Source organism: Cervus canadensis, chromosome 26 (assembly GCF_019320065.1).
Source record: "Cervus canadensis isolate Bull #8, Minnesota chromosome 26, ASM1932006v1, whole genome shotgun sequence".
In the NCBI taxonomy this organism is placed as follows: domain Eukaryota; kingdom Metazoa; phylum Chordata; class Mammalia; order Artiodactyla; family Cervidae; genus Cervus; species Cervus canadensis.
In genome coordinates, this window is record NC_057411.1 from 37,872,905 (window position 1) to 37,897,272 (window position 24,368).

Here is a 24,368-nt window from a genome sequence, read left to right on the forward strand (position 1 = left end):
GAATTTGAGTCTGTGTGTGAGGGGAAAGATAAATGATGCTATCCCATTAAGGATAATGTTAATCATAAATAACAAAAATAGTTAAAACAGTGTACTCTACAAGGAAGGTTTTTTAATTTAATAAGTGGAATATGTTATATTATGAATACTCTTTATGATCTTAAAATCTTTTATTCATACCTCTTCAAAATTTATTGTTTGCTCTTTACTTTTTAGCAAACTACATACTCTCTGAAAGGAAAATGTTTGTGGTTTCATTCTAAATTTAAATACTTATAATTGTGTGTAATCTAATGTTGTCCGTAAATTCTCTGAACTCAAAACATCCTTAAGAAATGGAAAAATCTACCTATAGTGACTACTTGTTCTGAATAACTTGATTTTTTATTATAGAATCAAAAACTTTTCTAGGAGATCTTTTGATTTCTATTTTTATGATTTTTCTCTCAAAAGGAACTTAAATTCTCCCTCAGTAGATAATTATATGCTGAGAAAAATAAAGCAGAAGCAAAAAAAAAAAAGAGGCAAAATTTCGAATTTTATGCTGCTACTTATTCAGAAGAGCTTATGATCGTTCAAATGGGTTCGTTTATTTGTCCTATCATCTCTAAGAAGGCATAGCAAATTATATCCACATTTTCATAGATGAAGGAAGTGAGAAACAGAAATTAAGTGGCTTGCCCAAGGTCATGGATTGAATGATAAAGCCAGAATTAAAACCCCATCTTTTGACAGTAATCTTTCTGGTAGATTGTGCTACCTAAGTTGGCTTAAAAAGATTTCATAAGTTATATATTCATTCTATTCTACAAACGTTCTTTTGAAATTTCTTTTATCAGGAACTGGAAATACAAAAATAAGTAAGACGTGGTCCCTTATGTTATTATTCCAGTTAGGGATGGAGGTGAGAAAATGAGTAGGAATGATGGCAGATACAGAATATAATGTATAATTTTAATATAGCAAGAAAAGTGTCTTCATAGAGGTCCAGCATGCTCTGTGAGTTTAGGTGAAGGAACTTGTAACTCTACCAGAATGGGAAAATACCACAGAAAGCTCCTCTTGAAATCTTTTAAGAGTAGCTACAATGGGTATTCCTTTCAGAAATACCATTAGTTAAGTTTCCTTTGATCAAAATGATAGTAAGGATAGCTATTGAAAGTGAAAGTCACTCAGTTCGGTTGGACTCTTTGCAACCCAATGGACTATATAGTCCATGGAATTCTCCAGGCCAGAATACTGGGGTCAGTAGCCTTTCCCTTCTCCAGGGGATCATCCCAACCCAGGGATCAAATCCAGGTCTTCCGCATTGCAGACAGATTCTTTACCAGCTGAGCCACAAGGGAAGCCCAAGGATAGCTATTAGGTATACTTAGTTAATGATTTCAGTGCTATTTATTGCTTGTTGATAAAGTAATTATAATAGCTTGGTCACATGTTTAGAAAGCTCTGGAAAGCAGCTGAAGAAACTGCATTTTATATAGTATCAGATATGGGAGGTGGCACTGGTATTAACAGTTGATGGTTTTCACTGGGGTGGTAGACTTAAGCATCTAATACACGGGCCTAGAATGCCATGATTCTCCTCATTTGTATGGCCAGATTCTATATTTAAGCTCTAATTTTGAGTTCTCAGATTAATGAAAATTTTTCACTAAGTACTTTAGCATCACAACAGCCATGATGCTATTCTGCTATGTATGATGCCATATGTATTTTATCTACCTGTGAAGTGTTAATAAGGCAATTACATATCTCGTGTGGTTGAAGATAGCAAGCATCATTGACATAACAAGACACATCAAGACTGCTGCCCATTGGGAATATGTGATTAAAGACTAGTATGTTTGTAACCAGCTGAAACCCACTTTTCTGTGTCCTTACCTAAAGATGTATCTCCTTTTTCTTCCAAAAAGCAAACAGAAGCTGTCCTAGGCTAGAAGGTTCACTGGAGAAACCACTTAGCTCAAAACATCTCTTTCCTACCACTTCCTATTTCTTCCTTCAACAGGTCACCCACACTGTTTCTCCCTTTAATAATTTTTGTAGCTCATAGCTCTTACAATTTTACTTTAGATCATTTGTAACAAGTATATATGGATCACTTTGGACCTTATTTCACACCCCCACAATTTTTTGCCTGTTTTCCTGAAGAGTGGTCAATGCCTTCTCCCTCCCCTTCCCACCATCTTACTTTCTCATTCCACTTCCTGTATCATCATGCCTTTCTTTGTCCTCTTGGCTGCTAGAAGAGACCTTATCTGTGGTTCAGAATCATCCTTTATAAGTAATAGTCATGAGATCTTAGGTTAGCTATAATATGATTTTCAAACATATAGAGCAAAATGAGTCTTATTTTATAGAAACAAAGTAGGAAGTTAGTGTGAACTTTTTAAAAAATAAATCAAAGATTGATATTTGTGTAAACATTTAAGTGAATTATATTCATTGTAATTTTGTACTACCCTACAGAATTTAAAATAATAATTTTCTGAATTTTTTAATAAACATGAATGGAAATATTTCTATATCTACTAATTTTCATAAGGGCTTCCCTTGTGGCTCAGCTGGTAAAAAAATCCGCCTGCAATATGGAAGACCTGGGTTCTATCCCTGGGTTGGGAAGATCCCCTGGAGAAGAAAAACGCTACCCACTCCAGTATTCTGGCCTGGAGAATTCTATGGACTGTATAATCCATGGGGTTGCAAAGAGTTGGATATAGCTGAGCAACTTTCACTTTCATTTTCAATTTTCATGAAGACAATAAAAGTTAGCATTTATAAAGTAGTAGTAATCTAAGAGCCACCTTATTAGCTTTTGGTTTTAAACTTCATATGGCTAGTGAGAAGACATGGTTCTTTTAGAATACCATGGCCCTTTTATATATTGCTAATAAATACTAATGTCCTAAAAGGGGATGATAATTTACTTGTTACAAATAGTCTCATGATATGTCAGTAGTGGTCAGGATATCTTCACTGAAGAAGTCATAAGTAAAACTTTAGAATGGGAAACAACTAACCACAAAAAAGGTCTAGAAGAGACCACTCAGGGAAGATAAAGTGGTATATACAAAGGGCCTAACATATAAGAGACCTTAACAGAGAAAAACCTGTGGCCTGGATGGAATAAAGAAAGTGGAGATGAATCCCTAAAAAAGATTCAAGTTCCACACCCAAAAGGAATCTAAATTGTATTTGGAGTGCAATAATTATGCCTTTGAGACTTATTAAGAATAGTGACATCATGGAATGCGCTTTTAAAAGATGGTTCTGGCTGTTGAGTGGAATATAGTGGATGCAAAAAGAAGCAGGGTGACCATTGCAGTTATCTAGTCAAGTGGTAATGTTAATTAGGAATAAGGGGATTTCAGTAGAATTGGAAATAATCACATGGAGTAACATATCTGAGAATTTAGGTAGGCAGCACTTTCTGATGAACTTAATATGGGAAATGAGGAAGATGAAGGGTTTCAGGAGGGTGCCCATATTTCTGTTTCGAGCAATCAGTTGAATAATGGCGCCACTGATCCAAGTTGCAAAGAGTGGGGTAACGGACATCTCTGGGTGTGGGAGGCATAAGGTTAGTTTTAAGCATGTTCGCTTTGAGGTGCTTCTGAGATACACAAATAGAAGTTCCAGTTTCTGTTTCAGATTGGAGCTCTCAGAAGAAGTCAGTGCCATGAATATAAATTTGGGAGTTGTCAATATGTGGATAGTATTTAAAGCCTTGTTAATAGAGTGAAAACATAAAGATTCTAAAAGCAACATCTGAGGAAAACCAACACTTTGATATCCAGTAGAGGAGGAAATAAAAGACTTAGAAGGAGCTGTCTGAGTAGGAAACCAGGCTTGTAAAGAGAGGAAAGGGATTCCTCAAGAGATTGTTCTCACTGTTAGTTGTCACTGAGAAGTAAAATATGAATACAAAAGTGTCCACTGAATTTGGTAATATGGATGCCATTAGTGATAACATAATGGGAGCTACCAGGTTGGAGAGGAGCTGGAAGTTGACTAAAGTGGGTAGAATAATGAATGGGAAGTGAGAAATTAGAGACAGCAGTAACTAGAGGGGAATGTGGTCAGAGGGGAGAGGGTTTGTTTTGTGATAGAGATATAAGGGAACGTTTGTATACTAATGAGAATGACTCAGTAGAAATGGGAGACGAGGAGGATGGAAGCAGAGCAGGCAGAAGTTAACCAAAGAAGCAAAATCATTGATAAAAGTAACAGGAAGGGGGAATAGAACACATACTGGGTATTGGCCTTCAACTGGTAGGAAATTTCACCCTTTGGGACAGTAGGGAAAAGATTGCCGAGACAAATAGATATATAGAATTAGTCATGGAACAATGAAAGAGCTCTCTTCTGACAACTTCTTTTTTCTTGGTGGAATATGAGACAAGACCATCAGATAGAGAGTTAAAGTGGGAAAGAAGGAGGAAACGTGAATCCGTCATTGTCAAAAGTGAGTGATGTTGAGTGTCCATCATGGTTGACCATGAATTTATGTTGCTGCCAGAATACTTGTTTGATTTTCTCCAAGGTTTGGCTCAGCTTGGTAGCCAAGATAGTAAAAGGAGGCAGAATGTTGAGCTCATGTATGCTTCTATGATTCTTAAATCCTTTCGATTCCTATTTTTTATCTGTTGTATTCTATAAACTTTTAAGAATATCTTTGTTCTCTATTTTTTAATACAATTTTAAATAACTCAGTTTCAATATGTGATTTAAGAATGTAATTCACCACTGAAGTACTGTAACATAGACATATGTTTATCAGTTTTAAATTATTTTGTATTAGGATCCAAAGTGTGTGGCAATCTATACATCCAGATGTGGGATGGTCTATTTCCCAGTATTCTGAGCCCTGGATACATGATGTATCCTTACTTGCACTTGAGTGGATTCATGTTCAGGGGAAGATGAGTTCCAAGAAAAGCAAAACATTTGAATCTAATTTTCAAGCAGTTATGTGTTGCCATTCTGAAATTAATTTTGACTATGATGTTTAAGGTAAAATGTGTGGTGAGGGAAGAAAGCTAATAGTTGTTACCCTGAAGAGGCAATTGACTTATTCAAATATGTTAATAAATAATTTATTGTTACTGGGAAGGGTTTTAGTTATCATTTTATATTGTATCCATAGCAAATAGCTTATCAAAGAAGGATCACAGATGGTCATTCAGGAAATCTTCAGTGTTTATGGGTTATTGATGTTAGTAACTATAAAGTATTTTTCTGCATTTCTCTTTTAAATAGTGGAGCCATATATATGTGTGATTTTTTGTTGTGGTTGAATCTGTGAATTCAAAAAGTTTCTGGCTGGGCATTTTTGCTCCTCTTCAATGCATTTATAGACTGCTGCCTTAAAAAAATATTAGAATGGCTTACTGGTTTTAACTATGTCAAGGACCAAAGTGTAAATAAGAATGGGTAATTTATTCCAGTTGACAAATATTGATTCATAATGTTTGAGAGGAAAAACTATTTCAGGACATGATGGTCTGCTATAGAAAAATTAAGTTTCTTACATAATTTAAACACAATCAAATTGTCTGGATTTTAAACATAATCAAATTTTCTGGAAACATATATGGTCTTAATAAAACTTTGATAATTCCAAATACTACAGCAGGAATATTTTGTTTTTTCTTTGAGCACATTTATTTGAATGACCAGAAAATGGCAGGGCTTTATATTGAAATAATACATATTTGAATTGTATCTTTAGCCATTAAAAGAGTATATTATGTATTCTATTATTAACTCCAAATCATTTTATGAATAATTAATATCTACCAAACTGGATAGTATCAGAATATCTTATCTATTTTTTTAAACCCAAATAATTCACCTTTGAATATAAAACAATGTTACTTTAAAAACCAAGTTCTATATGTTACTGATAACATTTGGTAAGAAACATTGAACTCTGAAACATAGCATCCAACTAACAAACATAGCGTTTTTTTTCCAGTTCCCTTATCATCATCACCATCCCATTTCATCTCTGATTCTCCATTTGGAGAACTGAAAAATGCCACCACTTTCATTGTCAGTAGTAAGGTTACATTCCAGTTATTTTCTGAAAATTCTGTGCATACATGATAGATTCTTATCATTCCAGGAAGAAGCTCTACTTCTGATGTTCTAGACACATACAAGTCTCCATTCTGTCATCAGGCCTTTCTTAACAAAGGGCTTAGTAAATCCATGGGATTTCTATCTATCAAAGACACACAAGATGAGGAAGATTATTTCAAGGACCTTTCATCAGATAATAACTCTGGACAAGAAGATTCGGAAAATTCCTGCTCCCCTTACCCGTTCAAATCTAGTGGCCCAGAAAAAAAAGCTGTCACTGGCATTGACGTGCTTCCCAAAAAGAAGATCTGGGCTTCGTCCATGGACCTGCTTTGCACAGGTGACAGAGACTTCTCTTCTGGGGAGACTGACAGATACCAGCACTGTCTTCCTAAGGCGGTTACAGTGCGGACTTCAACCACTCCTAGGAAAAAGGAGGCAAGATACTCGGATGGAAGCCTAGCCTTGGATATCTTTGGCCCTCAGAAAATGGACCCAGCATTTCACACACGGGAATTGCCCACCTCCTCGGCAATATCAAGTGCTTTGGACCGAATCCGAGAAAGACAAAAGAAACTTCAGGTTCTGAGAGAAGCCATGAATGTAGAAGGTTAGTAATTTTGTGTGTGTTTGAGAGAGAATTGAATTGTTTACAATTGTGTTTTGAAATAAAGAAGGGTTATGAAACCATTCCATAAGTCTTATTTCCACTGCCAAACCTTTGTACCCAAGTCAGGCTCTTTCTTCTTTATCAGCTTCTGTTCTTCCTCCCACGAAAACCCTAACTAAAGTACGCTGTTTGCAAAAGTCATCTCTGCTAAACAGACCCGGTTCAGCCACCTTATGGTCTCTCAGTATTTTAGGTAGGCAGGGGCCGTGTTTTCAATTGCTTTTTAATCCTCCACAGCATCGTCTTTCACGCACCATCTTGTGGGAGGCTTCCGTAAAGGACTGGTTCATGGAAATAAGATACAGTTAATCAAAGTCAGCTATCCAAGTGCAGCTTAGCCTGGTGATAGTACAGTGGCCTGGAATGATGCTTAGATCCATGTTTTTATTTATTTTTGTTTAGATCTCTGTTTTTTGAAATCATAGTATTTAGGTTTATCAGTTTAGAGTCAGGTAGCCTAGGCTTGAATTATTTACCCTGTTCAGCGGTTACGTGATCCTTACTTTAGCAGTGGGGCTTAATCATGCCAGGTCTTAGGTTAGACTCTGTATGTATGTGTGCACTTAATCACTCAGTTGTGTCCAACTCTTTGCAGCCACATGGACTGTAGCCCACCAGGCTCCTCTGTCCATGAGATTCTCCAGGCAAGAATACTGGAGTGGGTTTTCATTCCCTTCCCCAGGGGATCTTCCCAACCTAGGGATTGAACCCAGGTCTCCTACACTGTAGGCAGATTCTTTACTGTCTGAGCCACCAGGGAAGCCCATGTATATAAAATGGGCTTAATAAAAATAAATTAATTTGGTAATGAATATAAAGTGATTAATAAATTAAATTATTATGAAATTACTATGGGAGCATAAAATGACTTTATAAATTACCAATTCTTACTATTTATAGGGGAATGCTCTTTCAAAAATACCTGATTGATGCACAAAGAACAGTGTATTGAATAGAATAAAATTGTGTTCTAGTCATATGGATAGAGGCTACTTTTAGTACAGATAGATGGAACAGAAAGCAAAATAAGTGTTTTCAATCTCATCCTCTACATTTTTGAAGATTAAAGTTTTATATATGCCCCTTGATCACTGGACCCCTGGGACATAACTGATTAAGGGGCTTTAAGGTGCTTCTAGTTCAGTGAGAGTAGTAACATAATGCAGCGTCATATTCGTTCAGTATTTTTAAAGTCAATGTCCTAGTTGAATGTTTTTAATTCATAGGTTGCCCTTAAAATACTCTGCTAAAGGTTTGTCCTGTTGCTTAAGTTTCAAGCATAGTTCTAGAGCTGAAAATACATTCCACATTGTGCTTTAATTCTCACAAACGAAGCCTTGCATTTTTTTCAACGTAGGAATTGCATATTAGTGAGGAAATTAGAATTATGGAGAAAATTATTGAACCATTAATACTATAGGTTTGTATATAATTGTACTTTTATAAGCATTAGCCAGCATTATGAGATAGTCGAGTATAACCTAGATCTAAAAATTTTCAAAATCAGGGGCTTGCCTGGTCATCCAGTGGCTAAGACTCTTGAGATCCCAATGCAGGGGCCCAGGATTCAATACCTGGTCAGAGAACTAGATCCTGCATGCCTCAACTAAGACTCGGTGAAGTTAAGTAAATAAATATTTAAAAGCTTTCAAAGACAGAAAATGAAAACTTAGAAATTTATTTTATGCATGATTTCACTCTTTAAGTCTTAGAGTTGTGACAGCAAAAAGTAGTCACTTTGTAGCTTAAAATAAAGTCTCTCTTTTCAGAAGTTGTATTTTATGACTATTTAGTGTTACACCACAGCTAACATATGAATATGATTTAGCTTCACATTCTTATGAGCATTCCCTCATGGAGACATTTATGTAAATAACTTCTGCCCATTGTTGTGGGGCGGCAGTGGGGGCGGGGGGGGGGGGGCGTGGCGGGGAACAATCCTTCAGTGATTCAAACAGATAAAACCATGATCATCTCAGAATATAAGGAGTGAATATACACACCAATTTAGATGGCTTTCTAACATTTAAGAGGTTCAGTGGTATCTTTTCTTAACATGTGAATATTAAAATTGTTGTTGTTATTGTTCAGTAGCTAAGTCATGTCCCATTCTTTGTGACCCCATGGACTGCAGCACACCAGGCTCCCCTGTCCTTCACTATCTCGTGGAGTTTGCTCAAATCCATGTCCATTGAGTTGGTGATGCTAGCTAACCATTTGCCGCCCCCTTCTGCAAGTAGTAGTTTGGATATGTGAAGTCTGAGAGAAGTGTTTTTACATTTGAACCTTGGTTGAGAGTTAAATAGTAAAAAAATCAAAACTTTGGTGAAAATATTTTTTAAAATTATAGTAAATAGTCGGTTTAACATGTTTTGTTTGAATATGTAATTTATAGGAATTTCCTATAAGCAAACCTCTGTCATGGTTTGCATGTGCATACATGTATGTGTAAGTGTAAAGAAACTCAAATAGATCAACTTGTTTTCAGATATGCATATATATCTGTAAAGATAATATATTGAGTTGGCCATAAGGTTACAACCCAAATGAAATTTTTGGTCAACCCAATATAATCTGTATAGACCCTTATTTGTTCAAAATACTAACTTGTTACCCCCCCCAAAAAAATTCTGAATTGAAAAATTTTAGGTTTATTATGAGATACAAGAAAAGGAAAAGATTTCCTTTTAAAAGTAAGATAAAATATGCTTTCAATTATTTGATGTAGGACAATTTTTATCCTGAAATCTATCTTTGGCATTAAAAGAGTTTTCAGAAGCATTTGCTCCCACAAAATATCTACCAGTTTTTTCCCTAAAGTATATTTCATAACCAAATTTAAGTAAACAAAATAGAACACCTTGAAAATGTTGGTTTATTATGGAAATACTTGTACCATGTTAAATAAGCTCCATTATTATATAGTAACCTGCAAGTAGTAATAAATAATGTTTGCTTTTGACTAAAAGCATTGTTTGAAAGGAATGTTTGAAGTTTGGAATTCAAAAGCAATAACTCTTACTAGTTATTTAGTTAAGTAACTTGCTGGTTTTATGCTGTGCTGTCTTTTTGTAAAGGTAAAATAATTTATGTTGGCTGTGCAAAGTACAGATTGTTAATATGAAGAGTTTAGATAGTATACTAAGAAGAAAAAAGAGTGGAAAATAACAAATCACTTATTTAATTCTTATGAAAAGTAGGCTTCCTGGATCCCTTTTATGTGTGACAGATCAAGCAGAACAGTGGATATTATTCATATGCCCATTTTCTTGTATACCTTTCTTTCGAAACATTCCTATTTTAAAGCATTTAAAAGTTGTAATACTCCGTACAGTTTTTGTGATCTTTACAATTGAAAGTTGCTACTGAGGATCAGTAATTTTAGAATTAGATGAGGTTTTAGAGCGCATGTGCTTGGGCATGTGAAGATTTAATAGCATACCCAGGATCACATAACTGGTTAATGATAAAGTTTCCATCATTATGGGAGATTGTAAATTTCCATCACAGATTTGGCATTCCAGTCTAAGGATTTCCCACTACATGTTACCTCCTAATTTTTAAAAAAGATGTATTACAGTGTCCATTGGGATAATAAATAATCAGAAGAAAAGAAATTGCTAAATTTCGGTTCATTCTTTGGGGCACATGAACATTCATGAACTGATGGAAAAGACTGTTGTCTCCTTCAACCTCAAATGGATAGCTGTTTCCTTTAGCCCAGGCCCCATCCTCTTGAAAGGAACCTGTACCTAAATCACCTCCACAGCATCTCCTCAGCTGACAAAACCAACCAGCCAACTAGCACAAGGGAGACCAGACTTTAAAATCATGGAGTGGTACTGGAAGGAATTTGGGTACCATTTTAAATATCTCATTTTAAGGTATCATCAGACCCGTTAGGTCTCTTCTTAATAACATTATATAATTTTTAATATAATAAAACAATATTTTATTATGAAATAAAGGCTCGTTTGAGTCTTCCTTCAGTAAACCATACTGGGTGAGGGGTTGAGATGGAGCTCCATTTAACCATGTAGCAGACAGAGGGGTTATTTTCCTTTTTGGGGTAGTGTTTTGATGGGGCTTTTTTATTGCAGGATCTGTAAAATGGTTATCCAGTACCTGATGAGATAGGAGAGTAAGCTATCAAAAAGCAACAGTTAGTATTAAGTGCTCTGATTTCTTTGGGAACAAAATAAAGTTAAGAACAAGAAAGATTCCAAGGAATAAATTGTAGTTGAAAGTTAAAAATTATAAATAAAAGATTATTCCTAAGATTATTAAAAATTTTCTACATTCATAAAGCCATTTCATACTGTTCATGGGGTTCTCAAGGCAAAAATACTGAAGTGGTTTGCCATTCCCTTCTCCAGCGGACCGTGTTTTGTCAGAACTCTCCACCATGACCCGTCTGTCTTGGGTGGCCCTGCAGGAGATAGTGAAGGAAAGGGAAGGCTGGCACATGGGGTCACAGAGTCAGACACAACTTAGCAACTGAACAACAACATTCATAAAGTAGTAGAGGAGAGGCAGAAAGGAACATAACAGCTTTCTCGCATAGAAACTAGTTTTACAATTTGATGTCATTCCCTATTTTTTTTTCTTTATTCTTTTCATTTCACTCTTTCCACCTCAGCATAGGACTGTCCTGTTCTACTCTTTTCTTTCTTTGTTTCCAGGCTTTTCTTTTCCACCTCTCTCTGTTCTATCTCAAGAGCTGAGAAATCGCCTGCTTTCTAATGAGAGTTTCTGTCCCTGTGCTGTTTGTGGGGTGATTACCACACACTCCCTGTCCATAGCTCTGTGGGTTGGCAGCACATTCTGATTATGAGAGATTGACTTGGAACCGGTACTGTGAGTCTAGTATGAACAGCACTCCACGCCCTGGGTGGGGACTGTGAATAGCATTTTGCTTACAACAGTCAAAACTCCCCTGCATTCTGTGCAATACTAGAAGGAAGAGTGTAAACAACAGATATAATTAAATTCTATAAAAGTGACTGTGGATAAATAGGACTTATTTAATGAGTTTAAAGTCAACCCATTGTACATCATGTCTAAGTTAAGTGTCAGCTCCTTTCAATGCTGTGTCTTCTGGTCTAGCCCAGTTTTGCTCTTTTATGACTGCTCTGTGAATGCAGCTTAAACTCTCTTGTGCAACTCGAGTATGTAAACACTCAAGTATGTGAGGCTGTTCTCATTATTGAGGCATCGTAATACTTCCTTTCCATTCATGTTCATTCCATTGCACTTGAAAGCGCTTGTATTTTTATAGTTACATTTCAGAAAAGGAAGAGGGTGGATTCATAAATGTTACAGTTCATCGTATTGGATGCTACTGGTGACACTTTATAGGCTTCCCTGGTGGCTCAGATGGTAAAGAATCCGTCTACAGTGCGGGAGACCTGAGTTTGATCCCTGGGTTAGGAAGATCTAGAGGAGGGCATGGCAACCCATTCCAGTACTCTCGGCCTGGAGAATCCCCATGGACAGAGGAGCCTGGTGGGCTGCAGTCCATGGGGTCACAAAGAGTTGGACACAACTGAGTGACTAAGTACAATGACATTTTATGGAGAGAAATGCTTTCAAGTTCAATTTTTCAGTTTCAGTATTTTAAATTTTTATCTTTCTTTTCTAAGAGCCTGAACTGGTAAAGATGAACTACTCAGGTTTTTATTTCCTTCACTTTATTTCCCTCTGGATAGCACCCCTCCCCTCAAAAAAAAAAAAGATTGTTATTTGAATTACTCCCTGAACTTAAATAATTTAAATAATCAGTTTCCATAGAAGTAAGTATGAATAAACAGGAATTTTATGATATTAGTCAAATATCATATGTGTTTAAGTATTAATGACTGAATAATTACACTGAGATACAAGTACATTTAGCATCTCTGAAGAGCACTTATAGATGGATTCAGCGACTTAGCCAGAAAAAATCAAGTGCCCACTGTGTTTCCAGGGCTGATGAAATTTATATTTTATTTATTTATTTATGGCTGCACCCCACTGCGTGTGAGATATTAGTTCCCCAACCAAGGATCGAATTTGCCATTCCTTCAGTGGAAGCACAAAGTCTTAAACACTGGACTGCAGGGAAGTCCTGAGATTTATATTTTAGACCAGCATTGTTCAGTAGAACTTCTTCAGTGTAGGAGATGTCCTACATCTACAAATTCCAGCTAAGTAGACCGGACTTGTAACTTTTACAAGTCACAGGTTACTGTTGAGCAAGTGCTTTCTAGCTAATGCAACTAAGGAAATGAATATTTTAAATTACATAGCAACATAGGGCAGCTTCAAACCATTCTCATTTAGAATTTGTCCAGTAAAAAATACCAATGTTCAATGGAGGAAAAATCGGTTTGAGAAGCATTTGAGAAGAGATACACAGTAAGTTATTCTTTAGCTTAAAAACAACAGAGAATAGACATTTGCTTTTTTGATTTATCCAAGTGGAAGAATGAAATTGCATTTTTAAACACTAAGGAAAGTTAAAAATGAAACCAAAACAAGTTTTCCAATGTCTATATTCATAGTAACATAATACTGATTTTGGAGTCCACAGAAATCCCTGGCTACTTTATCAGAAATTAGAGATATAATTTAAATCTAACTCATACTTAGTTAACATAGACCCAGTTTGGCTTTGATATAGAAACCTTCTGAAAAGTGTGGACTGATATGTATTAAGGGAGGTTTAAAATAGATCTTACTGGTAATGAGTATCTACACAAGTTTTAAGACCCAACAGTTTGGGGGTTTTTTTGGCCACACCTTATGTCATGCGAGGTCTTAGTTCCCCAACCAGGGATCTGTGGGCTCAGAATCTTAACCACTGGGCCACTAGGAAAGTCCCAAATGCAGGGTTTTTATTTTTGTTTTTTCTTTGTTGTTGTTATTTTTGGTCACATAGCATGTGGTAAATCTTAGTACCCTGACCAAGAAGTAAACCTGCACTCCTTGCATTGGAAGCATGAAGTCTTAACCGCTACACCACCAAGACAGTCCCCCAACAGTTTTAACCTCCAAAATATTTCTTCACTTCATCCCAGTCTCTCAGTTCCTTCTATTGTCCATGGACTATAGAACTAGCTTTCTAAATTGATCTCTCAGCTATAATTTGTCCTCCCTATAATTTGTTTCCCTGCTGTGCATATTTGAATACATTTCTTCCCTGCCTCCAGCCAGTTAATAACTTTTCATCAGTTGAGCAGGATAAAATTCAAGCTCCTTAGATTATGGCATTTAAGGCTTTCCATTATCTCCATTATCATTTCTCTCCAGTCTTACCCTTTTGCATTTCCCATCTCACAAGTCGCTCCAGCAATATATGTGTTCTCTCTCCTTCCTTCCCCCGCTTCCTCCCCCAATACGTGCCATTTTAAATGATCATGATTTTATTCATGCAGCTTTCTGCCTTAAGACTTTAAGCTTTCTCTCATCTTCACACTTCACGATGATGGCCTGTATTTTTCACTGAAATTACTTGTTTTGAGGAGCTTGTTTCTCCTCTTGTAGACACCAGAATTTTGCCCTGGTCTAATTCATAGCTATATCCTTAGTGTCCACCACTCTGCCTGACGTATAATAGATACTCAGTTAATCTAAGCTGAATATTGCAACACGGCTCTTAACACTAAATGTTTAGTGTATTCGATGGTGCTATTTCAGATACAGAGTACAATAATATTCTCTGAGTTATCCTATATAGTGAGGAGAAATCTCATCTTCGTCTCCTGTTTTGTCCAGCTCTAAGAGAAAAATCACAAGTCACAGCCTGACCAATCAACAGCAAATGCAATCATTTTCTTTAGAGCTCTGTGCTGTTTGAAAGCTTTAGAGGGGGCAGTTGAAGTCATGACAACAAAGGATGCTAGAGGATGCTAGAAGAGTGGTATAGCTGGCCTAGATTTGTGGCTACGATGTTATACAAAACCCTTGTAGAGGAACTGTTCACTCTTCTAGCAATCCTACTCTGCACAGATGTTCCATCTATAAAGTCATTTATATTTCACAGAATACTCCTCTCTTACCTTCCTTGTTTATACATATATATATATATTCATACTTAGATGAGTTCCGTTCCTCCTTGTTAAAAATTTTATTGATCATGTCTAGCTCTCAAAGAATTTTAAGATATGTTATCTTCTTGTATCATGCAGTGTGATGTAATATAGAATACACTGGACTCTATTGATCATAAAAAAGGTACAATCTCTAATCTCCAGAAGTTAACCCTCTAAAAAGAAAGCATAGAGAAAAACACTTGGCACGTGAATACACAGTGTTCTTACTTTTGTTTGTCTGCTTATTTGAATATTGAAATATTTTATTTGTTAGGAACCATAGCTATAAAAATGAAGGGGTTTAATTTTTTTTCCCCCCAACATTTCTAGCGACAAAACCAGCCATCTTAGTGCATTTCTGTTTGAAACTTTTTTGTGTAATTTGGGCCATGTATTAAAGGAGGTAAAGAAATGCCAGGTTTTGCTTATTTAATTCCTGATGTTGCAACTGCCTGAGTCTCAATTTCTTGGTGTTACGTGTCTGAGCTTGAATCTGTGTCACTTGTAAATGGTGCCTTTCGATTACACTTTGTGCTGGCTTCGGTTCATTTTAATGTGAAGATTGTAGATTTTAGTGTTTCATCTAAAACAGCTTTGCATAAGCACTGTGTATCATGCAAGTCTTCCTAACCCTGTGTCACAACTTTGTATGTTTAAAGTGTTAAGTGTGTTAAGAGCTGGTGGAAATTGTGGCTTTTAAGTGTCAAGAATTTATGATAGAATGCTAACCTACTGTAAAGCTGCCTTTTAAAGTTGCTATGTAAAAGTGGAGTCAGTGCTCTATTAGAGTTGGAGTTTAGAGAATCCAGATTAAAGGATAGTAAAATATCTGTCAGATTTCTATACGTTGTAATCTGGCAAAAACATGGTATACTCTTAATTATGGTAAATTAATACTAGAAATACTAGAAATAAAAAGATATTGTCAGAGAATATATGATGATAGAATCTCTATAACTAGACTTTTATCCAGATTTTTTTAATTGAAATATAATTGCTTTACAATGTTGTATTAGTTTCTCCTGGACAAAGACGTAAATCAGCCATGTGTATAAATATATCTCCTCCCTCTTGGACATTCCTCCCACCTCCATCCCACCCCTGTAAGTAATCACAGAGCACCAAGGTGAATGTCCTGTGCTTTATAGCAGGTTCCCACTAGCTATCTATTTTACACATCAATTCAGTTCAGTCACTCAGTCGTGTCCGACTCTTTGAGACCCCATGGACTGTAGCCTACCAGATTCCTCCATCCATAGGATTTTCCAGGCAATAGTACTGGAGTGGGTTGCCATTTCCTTCTCCAGGGGATCTTCCCAACCCAGGGATCGAACCCGGGTCTCCCACATTGTAGACAGACGCTTTACCATCCAAGCCACCAGGGAAGTCCTGTATATGCTCAGTCCTAATCTCCCAATTCACCCCACCCTCCCTTTCCTGCCCCCACATCCACATGTCTGTTCTCTACATTAATTCTTTGAGCCATTCTTCTGCAGTCCCTATTTTTCTCATCCTCGCACCGCTATTCAACAAATTGCTTTCTGGAGACACTGTATTCCTCTGTGTTTATGTACCTACATTACACACACGCACACACACATGCGCACACGCACGCACACACACACAGGCGCACGCACGCACACACACACATGCACACACTGAATTTGGTGCTGCCTTTTTGGTGACATGTATCCAGGCTAATTTTATTCTCCCATTTTTTTTCCTTTGCACTCATTATTATTTCTACATTAAGATTCTTAATTCCAACTTCAAATTCCGTGTCTAAAAACTATCCTTGTAGGAAGTCAAAGAGACAGAAATCATGTAGTGAAATGAGGAATAATCATGATCCTAAAGGAATTCTAGTACACTGATTTCTACAATGTAGATTTCATTTAAATATTTACTAGCTGAGAAGTTTGCAAACCAAAAATTAGATACTGAATCTAATTTTACCGTACAAGTCAAATAAATTCAGTTCTCTCGTTGTAATGGAGACAGCTTAAAATTTTGCTGTTACAGTTTTAGCACTGCTATGAAAGTAGCTACATGTGTATTTTATAAAATGGGTATTTGAATATTCTTAACAGGTTCATTGCACATGACTTAAGAATTTTAGCATTCAGAAAACTTTGTAATGATCTATAAATACTTAGGAGCATCTCTTTTTTTTTTTTTTAAAGAATTCTAAAACTTTCTAATTGAAATAACAATTATTAGATTTTGTTGATACTGGGAGATAGGCACATATGAAGACTTACTGTATACTCTTTGTTTTCATGTCTGTTAAGTTTTCATAATAAAAAGTTGTGTTTGTTTGTTTTTTTTAATCACTTGGTTAATACCACATTCCTTGGATCTGGACCAAACCTAAATGCTAATATTATACATCTAAGTGTAGACAGAAAACATATCTGTGTTGTTTGGATCCTCTGAAAAGAAGTTATTAATAATGTTAGGTTCTTGTGGGAAATTAGAGATTACCCTTCTTTTGCTGACTAGATCAGAGGAATAAAGCCTGTATCTGTCTATTTAGTATCTTCCAGTATTAGTCGCTCAGTCGTGTCCGACTCTTTGCGACCCCATCAACTGTAGCCCGCCAGGTTCCTCTGTCCATGGAATTCTCCAGGCAAGATCACTGGAGTGGGCAACATTCCCTGCTCCAGAGGATCTTCCCTTCCTGGGACTGAAGCCACTTCTCTGCAGGCAGAGTCTTTACCGTCTGAGCCACCAGGAGAGCCCAGAGTTAGTGTCTACTGGGTGCTTCTTGTGTAGGCCATCAGAAAGTCAAGAAGTGTTTCTTTCCAGATGATCTGGAAAATATGCCACTCCATATGCACCAATGCAGATGATCTTGGTAAAGGAGATCTAATTTATTAATAATTTATGAAACTGTTACATTTACTGTTCAGAAATGGAAAGCTTATAAGGCTAACCTTTCTCATAAGCACAACTGAGTAGTAAATTTTGACTGAAAACTGAAATCTGATTATAGCCTTCTTATAAGCATGACTGAGTAATAAATGTTGCCTGGGAACTTTAATATCGTTAGATCTGCCATGCCGTTGCATGAAAGGAACATGGCTAACAACATTTTTTTTTTAAAGGTACATTCCAGAATACAAGAAGCTCACAAAAGATCCCTACCACTTAATTAACATAGATGCACCACTCCTGTCCTGTTTTGTTTTGTTTTTTAATCTGAGTTTAATGTTTTTTTGTAATTTATTTTTTTAATTGGAGGAAATTTGCTTTACAAGGTTGTTGATTTCTTCCATACAACAATGCAAATCAGTCATAATTATATATGTATGCCCTCCCTCTTGAGCCTCTTTCCTTTCCCACCATCCCACCCCTCTAGGTCATCACACCCCTCTTGACTTAGAAGAGGAAAAGACAGGTCTTCCTACCCTCAGTTGTCCTGCCAAGCTAGTCATCCAGTTCATGTTTCTGGAGTGCTTGAGCCCAGTTACTCTGAAGTGGTAAATCATCGTAAGGCCATGTCCTCCCTCCCCCAGGTGTGGTACTGAGAACCTTTAAAGACCAACAGTTCATCTAGGGAAGATGATTTACTGTTATATTTTTAAGAGGGTTTGTCAAAGTTACATTAATTTGTCTTACAGAGGAACCCAAGGGTTGCAAACAGTTTGCTAGTGTTGTCAATAAAGGAAACAGGAAACAAAATATAGGCAAGCTGAAAACAGGGAATACGGACCTGTGAAATAATGTAAGAACAATTATAAAGCACCACCAAAGAATAGAAATTGAAATTAAAATTTACTCTCTTACAGCCACTTTGCAGAAATAGTTATGAAACAGTAAATTCATTTAATGAAATTGTTGTTGCATAGCATAGATTTAGGTGACTGAGGTTCTTTCTCTACTCTGTCTACTGAATAGGTTTATTGTAACTTTCTACTTTTCTTTGTGAGATAAAACTATATTGCCTCCATCCATTTGGGTCTTCTCTTTGGCCTTGTTGGTTTTACTGTCCTACACAGTACAATGCCAGGTTTGGCATTTGGTCAAGTTACCTTGGGAAAATCCCTCAAAACTTTTCCATGGAAGTTCTGTACAACAAAAGAAAAAGTTCTTTGGTGCTTCTTGAAAATAGTGGTTCTTCTTACATATAATCATTTAACTATGTTCATTAAATTTAAGTAGTATTAAATAAAGCTATTATTTGACATCTTCTATAATCCTTTCAAATCATGTTCATCTTATACCAGAGGAATTTGTTTTTGTTTTTTTACCATGTCACTTCCTGTGGTAGCATGGAATTCTTTAAGTGCTGGTCAGTATTTGTATTTTCAATTCCAAAGCTCTTTTAATAGTTTTATTTGACACTTACATTCACTGTATACAAAGCTGGACAAAGTAGGAGTCACCCATATTATACCTGCCTCTCTGGGTAAACATTGTTGTAAGAACAATACACAATATCCTCTCCATCAAATCCATGGCCATTTATCCTCCTACTCCTCCCCGCATGACGTCTACCCTTTGCCTCAGCATGACCTCCCAATTTTTCCAGCCCATCATTTCCATCCTGGTTCTACAAGCCTGCTTTCTGTGGTGCCATTTAATTGTTTCATTCATTCATCTCTTTTTCTTTTTAATAAGCTCTCTTAAAATACCTTCTAGCACAAGGGAATAATTCATTTTGTGAAATACCTGCCCTCAAGTTTACAACCCTCTAGTAAAAAAGAAGCCCTCACATACATTGATCACCTGTTACCTTGCATCCCACACCACTCCTCGGGTATTTCCCATGGTCTGCTTTCTCTAGTGCCTAGAAAAAGCCACACAAGCATTCTGATTGGCTTCAGTAAAATTCATGCATTCTAGCCTCATCTAAACTCTCACTGCTACGTAAAAGCTCTCATGTGTATTTGCTGACTCTTGTCACATTCTTCACAGCAGAATTTCTTGTCTTCTTGGGAAGTGGTTTACTTTCCTTGCCAGGAGTAAGGCATGTTTCTAATACAGGTTTCTTAGGAGTCCCTCTGGTTTTTTGCTCTTTTCTTTGTTTCCTTCCTCCTACATTAGCCATCTTATGTATGTTGGGTCTTTTCCCATCTCCTGTTTTTCCTTCACATTTTTCCATCTGTATTCCCCACCATCATTTGCAGTCTCCTCCAACCTACAGGCTTATTATCCCCTGCTTAAAAACACTCTCAAACATTTCTCACTGCCAAAAAGACCCTAATAACTCATTTAGTCTCATTTACTTTATTTTTGTTTAAATCTTTTTCCTTTCTCAAACCTTCGAACTTCTTGAAAAAATAGTGTACTCATTTTCTCAATTTCCTGCCTTCCAGCCTGATTTGGCCTCTCACCTGTCTGTGCAATGGGAATAGTCCTCTTTAAAGATCATCAGTGACCTTTGTGTATCGCTTATATTCTTCTGTTCATTCATTTATTCATATCCACTCAGAAAATATTTATTTTGTGTTTGCTATGCATCAGACACAGTCCTTTTTGCCTAAGTTTGTGATTTAGGTCGAGGAAAACAAGCAGGTAGGGAAAGACCTATAAAGCAGTGAAGAGTCACAATTATTACGCATAAGGTGATATGAAAGTATCAGAAGCGGTGTGTAACTCAGTCTTCAGGTGGTCATGAAAGCTTTTGTGAACAGAAAAGGTGTTTTTCCTTTCAGTCTTCTCTTAAAGGAAAAAGAAAAAGTATTCCACAAAAAAGAGGAGAAACAGCATTCTAGCAGGAAGAGTATGTGAGGAAGGAATTTCAAAGTTTATATGCTTTTGGTTATTTGTAAATTCAGTAGCAAGAGTGGAAAATTTGGAGAACTGGATGGTGATGATGCCCTGAAACAAGGGTTCTCCCTGGATTGAGTTTTTCAAGTTCTCTGTCAATGTTTGTGTGCCCGTGTGTTTTAGGGCTGCAGGAGGAGAGAGGTCTATGCTTTTCATCTGATTCTAAGTCAGAACCTATATCTTCACAGCGTGTAGAGCTATTGCTATAAATGTAGTCGTGGATCAACTTAGAAAGGCTGTGAATGCTAAGAAGACACTAAACTATATCTTAAAAACTCTAGTCTGAAGAGGTTTAAGAAATACAGCAATGTGCTCAGATTTTTGTTTCTGGAAAGTTCACCCTCTCTAATGTGCGTTATAATATGAGACAAGCAAGACTGCAGAAAGGGGAATCTAGGACAGTTAAGCAATCCAGGCATGAGACTTATCTTCGAATTATCATCTGTGGTAGTGATCATAGAAGTGTGAAGATGAGGGGCTGAGGCAGAAACATTGAGAAGGTAGAATTCAGATTTCAGTGGAGTTCTTCCCCCCTCATACAGAGCACATACTGCACAGACCCCCGCCCACTCCCCGTGCTTACTCATCCCATTCTGGTGGAACTAAATGTCCCATCTTGAGTATTTTGTATTTCTACATTTTTTTAAAAAACAACTTTATATTGTATTGGTGTATAGCCAATTAGCAATGGAGATTAACAGTGTTGTGAAAGTTTCAGGTGGACAGCAAAGGGACTCAGCCATACATTTATATGAATCCATTCTCCCCCGGTCTCTCCTCCCATCCAGGCTACCACATACCACTGAGCAGAGTTCCTTGTGCTACACAGTATGTCCTTGTTGATTATCCATTTTAAATACAGCAGCGTTGTACTTCTGCATTTTAAATTATTTGAGCGTGGGGCTGTGTCTCTGGATTTTTCTGTCCCTCATAGCACCTGAAACAGAGAATGATGTTTATATAGCATCTGCTCTATTCTAAGAGCTTTGCATATGAGTTCAGTTAATGCTACAATAACCTTAGGAGCTGCGCATTTCTCTTATACCCAATTGAAGAAGAGTCACAGGAAAGTTAAATACCGTCCCCAAATCATGCACTTGGTGAGTAGTAGACCTGAGATTCAAACCCAGGCAATCTGGCTTCAGAGTCCAGGCCCCTAACCAGGATGCCAAACCACTTCAAAATTGTAGTCACATTTTTAAATGACTGTCCATGACTAGTAAATTTAAAGCAACAGATGTTCTGGTCTCACAAGAGTAAATGTAGTGCTTTATATGATGTGGAACAGCTAATGAGACTGCTTTCTAATGTTTTTGTTTTAATCCTTTCAGAACCAGTTCAAAGATACAAAACTTACCACAGTGATCTCTTTAGTACGTCCAGTGAAACTCCATCTATTATTTCCTCTGAATCGGATTTCAGGCAAGGTAAGAAGCATCTGAACAAGCAAAACATTCATAAGAAACCACGATTGTGCTGTTTCATTCCACTTATACCAGATACCTAGAATAGTCAAATTAAGACTGTCAGAAAGTTCTTTCGAAGATGCCGTGGCAGGGAATGGACAGTTAGTGCTTGATGGGGACAGAGTTTCAGTTTAGGAAGGTGAAAATTTTGGGAGATGTATGATGGTTGAGTGTTGCAAAACAATGTGAATGTCCTTAGTGCCAATGAGCCGTACAGTTAAATATGGTTAAAAATAGTACATTTTATATTATGTGACTTTTTCCACAATTAAAAAAAAACATTTAAAAAAGAAGCTATGATTTTTGTTCTCTTTCAGTAGTGTTCAGATACAAGGTGTGAAAAGAATAATTCTATATAAAAATTTTAAACTGCAAAAAGCTTCCAATTACTCATTTTAACACTGTTATAGGTACTTAAGGGCTTCCCTCATAGCTCAGTCAGTAAAGAATTGGCCTGCAGTGCAGGAGACCCGGGTTCAATTCCTGGATTGAAATGGCAACCCACTCCAGTATTCTTGCCTGGAGAATCCCTTGGACAGAGGAGCCTGGCAGGCTACAGTCCATGGGGTCACAAGAGTCAGACATGATTTAGTAACTAAAACCACCATAGGAGCTTAATAGCAGTTTCATCAAATAGCAGTGTAGTCATTTTCATATGAGAGGACATAATTCATTGTTTTCAAAAATAAAATGACTGCCACTAAAGAGTTTAATGACATTATATCATTAATTTGATTATATGAATATGATATGTAAAAATTATCTTAATGTGTTTTCTGAGTGCTTATGTTTTAAATAAGACTATTTCATATTTTTATGACTTGTGCTGTTCCTTTCCATTCACAATTAGTGAGAAAAAGTGAAACTTCAAAGAGATTTGAATCCAACAGTGGTCTCCCAGGTGTAGATGAAACCCCAAGTCAAGGCCAGTCACAGAGACCAAGGTATGTAATATGAAAAAATGGTAATATATTTCCAGTTGCATGTGGTTTTTTTCTTCATTAGAATCAAGGAGTATTTTTTTAATTCTCTTCCCTCTGTTTTCTCCATTTTCCTTTTCTTCCCTCCTCTTTAAAGTTCTTACAAATTCAATTATGTAAAAGATGTTACAGTTGTTTGAGTTATTGGAATCTTTTAAAATTAGAATTGGCCCTGATTATTTAAGTTTGTGCTTGATTTTTTTTAATTGCCAATATGAATATAAAATAACTAACAGTAAGGAAGTTCTGAAGGTATAGCATTAAACATCTATGAGAAAATATAAACTTTGATTTCTAAAAGAATAATGCTTTTTTCAAAAGGTTACATGGGCTCAACAAGTAGGCTTTCGGTACTGTTTGTTGAATGAATAATTAGTAGGTTACTACTAAGTAACCTATCATGTGAAATCTATTATATGAAAAGTTAAGTTTTCACTACATCTTCCTGGATTAAAAGCAGCTATCTTGTACTTAAACTTATTTTTAAGCCCAGTTTGGACTGTTTAGAGTTCATTTTCATACTGAAACAGTGTACTTACAAGATGGCAGTTATTCTTGTGCTTGGGTTAGGATGGTGGTATTATAACTATGGGTTGATTTAATTTGTTTGAGGTGAAATGTGTCAACTCAGTACTGAATATATTAATGTGTGTCTTCTTCATGTGTGCACAGGTCCCTTACATGAACAGAAGCATGTTGTTAAAGTTAAGCATTAATTTGAAATTCATAATGTAATGTTAGAGAATCAGAGGTTGCTTCAGAATTTACTACCAAACTATAGTAATACTTTTAAATTTCATATCTCAGTTTATTTGATTTATGTACCATTATATACAAAAGGATCATTTGGGAATTAACAAAAACCTGCCCGTTAGCTGATTAATTCTGGCAGGCAAATGTTTCATACCCAAACTATTAATAGTCCAGGTAACCCTACCCATGTGATTAAAACAGACAGTTTAATCAGGGTTAACACTCCAAGTAATTACATACATTGCACTAAAATTATTCTGTAATATTCCAGTTTTTATAAAATTTATGTCTTTTTCTCATGTTCCTTTTTAAAATGTCTGTGATACTTTCTATGAGGAAAGTTCTAATCAGTATTCATTTGCCTAAAGTGATGCAATCTTTACATAATAGCACCGTATATTACTATAACCCCATTGTGGGAATAGTAATTGCAATGACCCTATTTTGGTAATTTTGATCAAAGAGGTTAGAGACAAAGATAGATCTATGCTTGATAGTAGATAGTTTTATTAAAGAAGAAAAGTTGTTTGGAGATGACCAGCAATAAGAAGCAAATGTTGAGTTG

General features: G+C 36.4%; 1 protein-coding gene across 10 annotated transcripts in view; it reads left to right on the forward strand.

The window, feature by feature from the left end:
* Positions 1-24,368, forward strand: part of PTPN13 (protein tyrosine phosphatase non-receptor type 13) — a 209,870-nt gene that overhangs the window by 98,467 nt on the left and 87,035 nt on the right. For 9 of the 10 annotated variants that reach the window (XM_043448301.1, XM_043448303.1, XM_043448309.1 and 6 more), the window contains exons 7-9: positions 6,131-6,697; positions 21,936-22,031; positions 22,921-23,014. In XM_043448301.1, the coding sequence (XP_043304236.1) occupies positions 6,131-6,697; positions 21,936-22,031; positions 22,921-23,014 (757 nt within the window). The remainder of the gene's footprint in view (positions 1-6,130; positions 6,698-21,935; positions 22,032-22,920; positions 23,015-24,368) is intronic. The other variant, XM_043448305.1, reaches the window with a different exon arrangement.